The sequence below is a fragment of the Medicago sativa genome, chromosome 4 (assembly GCF_051527215.1).
Source record: "Medicago sativa cultivar Bolivia chromosome 4, Bolivia_mono, whole genome shotgun sequence".
In the NCBI taxonomy this organism is placed as follows: Eukaryota; Viridiplantae; Streptophyta; class Magnoliopsida; order Fabales; family Fabaceae; genus Medicago; species Medicago sativa.
The window spans coordinates 81810571-81818691 of record NC_140752.1 but is presented as its reverse complement, the minus strand read 5'-3'; the positions used below and the strand labels follow the sequence as shown (position 1 = coordinate 81818691).

Below are 8121 nucleotides of genomic sequence, written 5' to 3'. Positions count from 1 at the left end.
TAATAATTTGCGGTCCAATAACAAACAGATTCGTCTACGTCAACCAATTTATATAGAGAATTGATCTTCTCCCATCTGCTTTTGTTTATTCACATCCAACGTGAGTTAACTCAAGTTGAAAAATACATCTACATGAGTTAATTCGCGTTGAAAATGCAATGCGTAAGTTAACTCACGCTCGGCTATTTTGACGGGAACGAGAAAAACATATGTGAGAAGAGCAATAACCATTTATAAGACACTTTCTTTTTCTCATCCTATTAATTTCTTACTTGTCCTATAGATTTCGGATTTTATAATTTGTCGGACTATAACGGGTTGAACCGGCCTACTTGACAGCTCTGGGCAGCTCCGGTACATCAAATTATTTTGTATAAAAAAGTGCTGCGAAGTGTCATGTTGTCCAAGTTTGAAGAAAAATACCACACCCGTATAATATGGGAGAGGATCCAATGATGAGAATGATTTATGGACACATTTTCAAACACAAACACCATTTAGCATACGATTAAAGGGCTCATTTATATGTTCCCGTGAGCTTAACTCAGTTGCTAAGGACAATGCATGATATATGCAAGGTCATGAATTCGAATCACGGACACCAAAAAAAAAGTTCATTTATATGAAGCACAAACCACCCGCTCCGTTTCTTTTCATTAAGAAATTATGAAAAGATAATAAGAGGCTGATTAAAACAAGAAAGAATTCATCATAATTGTATATAAATGTGTATTCAACATCAATAAAATAAATTCAAAAGTACAAGCAATAGTACCAAACTGGTAAGTAGAAAAGAAAAAAAAAAATACAAAGGCTTTTTACACCGTACAATAAAACAAAGATACAACAATCATCATAACCTCGTACAATTTCATCACACACAATCAAGAAATGATGCAATGTCTATTGCATGTATTTAGCTGATCAAATAATGCAACTTGGAAAGAAGTGTTTAAGGGCTAGAAGTTGAAGGTGGTGGGGAAAAAAATGGGAAGGAGGGGAAAGTGGTTGGGATTGAAGGAAGGTTGGGAAGTGAAGTGGCTGCTGACAATGGTGGAATGTTGAGAGATGGAATTGTTGGAATATTGGTAGGAAGACTTGGAAGTGGTGGCATAGTGAGTTTAGGCATAGAAGGGATAGTAGGCAATGGAGGAAGATTTCCTTGAGGCATATTTGGAATTGAAGGCAAAGGTGGTAATGTAGTTGGTTTTGGTAAAGTGGGAATGGTAGGTAAATTTGGTTGTGTTGTTGTTTGCAATAGATGGCGAGCTTCTAGGCTCATGCTTGACATTGTGACAACAAGAAGTAAAGCTGCAATGAAGGATTTGGTTGAGGCCATTGATAACTTGATGAATTGTAGGAACTAATGGGTATATTTGTGAGGGAATTTATTTTGAAATTTGATGAGAAGGAAAGGGATAGTGCATGGTCTTATATAGACTGAGAGAGATTTGAAGGAGGGTAGTTCGGAGAACCATCAAGATCTTTTGCAATTTTAAGTTAGTTCAACTTCTTGTGTTTCACATTGACAATAGAGAGCCAATTAATTTTAAATACACTAAAATACCATTTTCTTAAATTACATATTCAATAGTTATTGCATTCTATAAAAAAAATTAATGATAAATGTTAGTATGTTAATTATTATGTTAGTTTTTTTTTCTCCTTACCAAAACTTGAACATCAGACCTTCAACTCCTTACCTCTTAACTCAAATTAGTTTAGTAAATGGTATAAGAAGGGGAGATTACAAGAATTGGAAGGAAAAAAAATAAGAATAATAAATATTTATGGGCATAATTTTTTTTAATAAAATTGTTAAACGAATATAGATTATGATTTTTTTTTGTTAAAATTATTTATATAGTGGGACATCAGAGACAAATAGTATGTCAACCTTTTTTTTCAGGGGAAATATAGTATATCAACAAGAATTGGATCCTCTTCAGCCTTTTTGTGCAGTCCTTTCTCCTTTTCTGATCGATTGGTTGATTGGCTCATAAATGGAAGAAAAAAAAACAACACCAAAGAGAAAGAAAAAAGTGAATGAATGGCTTAAATTACAGTAGAATAAACAGCATGAGTAAAATGGTTGGAGAGGATCCAAATCCGTATTAACCAAACTAATAGGTTTAAGAACAATGCTTAAAAAAAATTGGTCAAATGTTTCAAAACTTGAAAATAATTAAGGATGGTGGACCCATTTAATAATATGATTCACCATCTATTTTTTGTGTCTATCTCTTTCTTAATGACAATCTCCATTTATTTTTATAAATAGAGAGGATCCTTGCTCAATATTGTTGGATTAAAAAAAGTTGATTGATTAGCATAAAAAACCAACTTTCATGATGAATAATGCATTGACGGCAGTCATATTAATTAGAGAAATGTTAGGGTCACACTTCCTAACACACCAATAACAATTCACCACGTCATCCACTTTTTGTGTTCATTTATATGAGCTAATGGTAAAATGTATAAACTTGTTCTCTCTTAAGGGTGAGTTTTGAAAACAGGGGACAACCCAAATCAGATTACCAACTCATAGATATTACTCCCTCCGGTCCTTAATATAAGAAGAAAAACCAAAAAACATCAAAACCAATGTCAGCATTAATTGTTGTAACTTTTTAAACATTTTTACAAATATACCCTTATAGAATATTGTGAAACATTAAATACATCAACTAATATTAAAAAGACAAACATTAAATGAGGGGTAAAAAAAGTCTTTTAAGCAATAACTATCCTTAAAAGTTGTGACATTTGCTTATAAATAGGACCAAAACTTTTTTTGAAAATTTTCTTATATTAAGGACCGGAGGGAGTATTTTGCAACGACATTTTTCTTAGCCACTAAATCCATCGAAAATATATATTTCTAAACACTTGTCATTTCTTCCTCTTTTCCTGTTTAAAATATATATAGAATATAAAGAGTTGGCCATCACGTTGGACTATTATGGGGTTATAACTAGTGTAGGCAACCAAATGCTTTTGTCAAAGTGAAACACAGGAGGTTGAACTAACTTAAAATTGCAAAAGCACTTATAGCTCTCCAAACATCCTCCTTCAAATCTCTCTCACTCTATATAAGACCATTCACTATCCCTTTCCTTCTCATAAAATCCAAAAGCAAATTCTCTCTATACACATATACTCCTTAGTTCCTACAATTCATCAAATTATCAATGGCCTCAACCAAATCCTTCATTGCAGCTTTACTTCTTGTTGTCACAATGTCAAGCATGAGCCTAGAAGCTCGCCATCTATTGCAAACAACAACACAACCAAATTTACCTACCATTCCCACTTTACCAAAACCAACTACATTACCACCTTTGCCTTCAATTCCAAATATGCCTCAAGGAAATCTTCCTCCATTGCCTGCTATCCCTTCTATGCCTAAACTCACTATGCCACCACTTCCAAGTCTTCCTACCAATATTCCAACAATTCCATCTCTCAACATTCCACCATTGCCAGCAGCCACTTCACTTCCCAACCTTCCTTCAATCCCAACCACTTTCCCCTCCTTCCCATTTTTTTCCCCACCACCTTCAACTCCTAGCCCTTAAGCACTTCTAGATTTGCCAAATATCATTATGAGGTCAGCTAAATGCATGCAAGATTTCTTTATTGTGTGTGATGAAATTGTACTAGGTTATGATGATATTACTAGATCTTTGTTGTATTGTATGGTGTGAGAAGTCTCTGTACCTTTTTTCTTTCTAGCTACCAGTTTGGGACTATTGCTTGTACTTTTGAATTTATAATATAGATATTGAGTTACTTATTTGGATACAACTATCATGACTTCTTTCTTCATTTAACTAGCCCTGTTATTATATTTTCCTAGTTTTATAATGGAGAGAAACAGAGAGGGTGTGCTTTGTATATTTGAGCCCTTGAGTTCTAACGTTGTCCCTTGTTCAAGGAATTGGATCATTTCCCATGGTGTAGACGGTAGTGGTGTAGTATCAACAAAGCACAAGGTAATTAAGAAAACAATTGTAAGGCTCAATCACTGGCATTAATTAATGGAAAATGTTAACGAGTGCCCTCGGGGCACTGGTTAAGCACTTTAAATATTACTACCTCCGTCCCAATTTAATTGACACAATTTTGTTTTTCACACATATTAAGAAAAATGTATAAATAAATGGGAAAGTGGAATATATTGTATTGGGAATGATAAAAGTAGTATTATTTAATGTTATATTGTATTGGGAATGATGAAAGTTGTATTGAAAATTGAAATGGGTCAGTTATTTTGGGACACTTTTTTTAGAAAATGGGTCAGTTATTCCGGGACGGAGGGAGTAAGTTTTAAATGAAAAGTTGTGTATTGAATGCATTGGAAATTGTAATAATTGACTTTTTAAAAGAATAATTGCTAAATTTGGGATGCTTAAAGAGTGCCCCGGAGGCACTCGTTAACAAGACCCTTAATTAATTAATAGGGTTAAATATGTTTTTAGCCCCTATAAATATGTCAACTTTTCGTTTTAGTCCCTCTAAATTTTTTCTTCCACTTTTAGTCCTAAAAAAAATTCATTTTCATTTTTGGTCCCTCCTTTTAAGTAAACCCATATGTAGAATTTATATTTTTGAATAAAATTTTGCAGAAAAATTGATAATATAACCTCTAAACAAAATTAGATTTTTTTTATAAAACATGAATTAAATATGAATTTTTATTTTTTTTAGAAGTTAAAATTCATATTTAATTCATGTTTTGTGAAACAATTCTATTTTTTTTTTGGAAGAGATTTATACAATATACTACATATTTCTGCACAATTTCATTAAAAAATACATGACTTGGCTGGTGATTAAAAATTTTATACAGACTAAAAATTGAAAAAAAAAATTAGAATGACTAAAATAAAAATTTGATATAGAGATAAAAAAAATATATTTAACCCTAATTAATATGCACCCTAAGAAATAAAAGAGATAAACCTTATACAGTTAAAACTCTATAAATTAATAATGTCAGGACCATAGTTTTAAAAACCGGACCAGTCATTGACTCGGTGAGGTCACTAGGTTATTGAGTCATCGGTTGAACCATTGGGTCACTAGTTGAACCGCATGATTGAATCGGATTAAACCGGATGACTCGGTTGTATAACTCGGTCTTTATTAAAAAAATATGTATATTAAACTAGATTAAATTGGATGACTCGTTGATAAAAAATTATAAAAAAAAACTCATTTTCAAATATAAACCTAGTTACATTAACATAAGTAGGTAAAATACGTCATATCCTTTTTCTATTTTTTTTATATATTTCAATAATAATCAATAAAATAGTAATTTTATAAAATACAGGTATATAATATTTAAAAAGGAAAATCCTTTTAAAAATATTAAAATGTGAAGTAATAGGAATCGTATAAAAGATAGCTATGTTCACTTTTACGATTAAAAGAAAAAAGAAAGATAGAACTTTACTAGGTCTTAAAAGGGATCAATAAGTAGAATTTTAATAGGTATTAATGCCAAACGTCAACTGAAGCTGCTGGAAACATAACCTACTTTTGATGTTGCAGTGCCGCCTCTTCCTTTACCCTCATCTTTTATTCTTTCTAAACCAAAATCTACTTCCATCCAAACAAGTAGATCTCAAACAAAGAATATATGTCAGATCTATAATTTTCTTCATCTCTTTATGTTAATCGAGTTAATTAGTTTCAATCTTTCGCACATCTTCTTCTCTTCTTTCGTCAGATCTCCCCCTGTTCTATGATAATTCTCAGCTTTTCTGATTTTTTTTTGACTCGGTCCGGTTCACCAAACCGGCCGAGTCACCGGTTTTCACCGGTTTTTAACGAGTCACACTGGTTCTGAGCGGTTCAACTGTATGACCGATCAAATACATAGATCGAACCGGACATGTACCCGGTTCACGGTTCAACCGGTCGGACCGGCCGGTCCGAGCCGGTTTTGAAAACTATGGTCAGGACCGGAGAAATTTATTAATTTAGAGAGTTATTAATTTATCGATAAATTAATAATTATTAATTTAAAGAGTTTTTAAGTAATTATATTGTACATACCAAACAAAAAGGCAAATTAGTCTATGCCTCTTAGAATTACGTTGCAGCGAACCTTGGGACACTCAACGTAAATTAGTAACTACTGTGTTCATATGCACTGAAAATCAATAATGACTTTTGAAGTACAGTAAATGTAAACAAGAGGAACAAATGCGTTCAATGTATTCTTAATATATTTTTTTTTCAGTTTAGATGAATTATTAATTTATGATTTTCTTGGGACCGAAAATTATAAAGGGATCTCCTGAAAAATTATTATCTTATTATTTTATCGAGTTTTTCAATTTTTTACATTGGCCCAAGTCGGGACCGGACAAATTTATTATTTTAGAGAGTTTATTAATTTACTGAGTATTAAATTAAAGAGTTTCTACTGTAGTACGAAAGAAGCCATACAAAGATTTCAAACAATTTCCTTTACAAAGCAAAGCCAAACTAGCAATTAAAACTACTTTGACCGTATACATAGTAGTAAAGCACTAAAGCAGATGAATAACCTGATTGTTAGTATTTACATTTGAGGAGTGTTATTTGAACCATTATTTGATTGATAGTATGAGACAACCATAATTTATAAAGAAGAAATAAATATTTGCACGAAAACTAAAGCAATAGAGAGATAAAGTAAAAAATAATGTGAGTATGAGAGAGAAACTTGTCACCAATTTCAATTTCCTAAACATTCTCCAGAACATTCTGGTCCAAACACTTTACATTGTTTTTAAAATAACCACTACCAAGAATTTTTCTTGAGTATTTAAAATCTATTTTAGGCTTAAAGGACAAATTTAAAAGGGTCGCAATTCAACCCCATTTCTTGCGACGTTTATTGCTACTTCAACTTTGACAATTGCGGCTTCAATAGTTTTCTTAGGTTAAGAGTCTTCCTTTATATAGCCTGAGAATGGCATGGGCTTGACGATCAATTCGGGTTAAACATACAACTGATCCAGTACAGTCTTCAACAATATTCCGGAAGCATATATATTGTTTCCTTAAATGTTACAACATCACATAAACACGACAAAGCTTCAACCGCCCTTTGATGCTTCTAGAAAACACACGCTTCTTGATCATCACTCCACGTGAATCAAATATTAGAATCTTCAGAGATCCCACGTTTAAAACAAACCTTCAAGAAAGCCAAACAATGCACGCTACGATGTCGTACCAACATGTCAAGGCATCTTGTTCAACATCTTGTTAGAACATTTGTTTTAACAAAATACGGCCAATTACAATCTACAAACCTAACAATTTTAAAATTGTGATACATTAAAAATTATTGTGACTACATTTTACACAACATTTTACACAGCCAAAATGAGTATCAGTCATGTTTACGTGTGGAGACGACTATCATACAATTCATAGGAGAAAGAATAATTAAAACGTGTGAATGGGACCACAATGAATGAATGGCTATCATGCCTGTACGAGGGTGGGCACTGAGAACGAGAGGGTTTCAGTTGTCAATGCTGTGCCATCGATGCAAGATGGCTACATGTACGGAAATCAGTTTACGAGGTATAGGAGAAATTAAAAGGAGAAACATAAAAAAAGAACAAAAAATCTTATAATAATCTATAGGGAAATGTTAACTAGTGCCCCGGGGCACTGGTTAAGGAGTTATAAAAGAAAATTAGGTCTTAAAAATTGTGTATTCTACTTTTTAAAAGTTAAAAAGTGTTATTTTCAATGCAAAACTTGACTTTTCTTTCTACTTTTAGTTCCTTAACTAGTGTCCGGGGCACTGGTTAACAAGACCATAATCTATACTATATTGGATTAATATATGTTACAATGTAATATTAACGATTTTCGATTTATCATTTTATCATATATATAAAAAAATCAATCTTGTAATTTGAAGATTCTTTAATTTTACACCTTTATGAATTTTAACCGAACAAAATCGATGGTATGATAAGGGGTAAAACAAAATTATCGAAATTCGCTCAAATTACAAGGGGTAAAAGTATCTTAAATTTTGAAATTTGATGTCATGAAAATCCAAAACCAAAAATCTTCATTTTACATGGTTGAAACCTA

The 8121-nt window shown here is 32.2% G+C and overlaps 2 protein-coding genes across 2 annotated transcripts; one reads left to right on the top strand and one right to left on the bottom strand.

Annotated features, from left to right (window-relative positions):
• Positions 1-689: 689 nt before the first annotated feature.
• Positions 690-1408, bottom strand: LOC146932636 (uncharacterized). Its single transcript, XM_085704340.1, has one exon. The coding sequence runs from the start codon at positions 1337-1339 to the stop codon at positions 953-955; it is 387 nt and encodes a 128-aa protein (XP_085560466.1). The 5' UTR covers positions 1340-1408; the 3' UTR covers positions 690-952.
• A 1575-nt stretch (positions 1409-2983) lies between these two features.
• LOC146932635 (uncharacterized) lies at positions 2984-3810 on the top strand. The gene has a single exon (XM_085704339.1). The coding sequence runs from the start codon at positions 3195-3197 to the stop codon at positions 3579-3581; it is 387 nt and encodes a 128-aa protein (XP_085560465.1). The 5' UTR covers positions 2984-3194; the 3' UTR covers positions 3582-3810.
• Positions 3811-8121: the final 4311 nt, after the last annotated feature.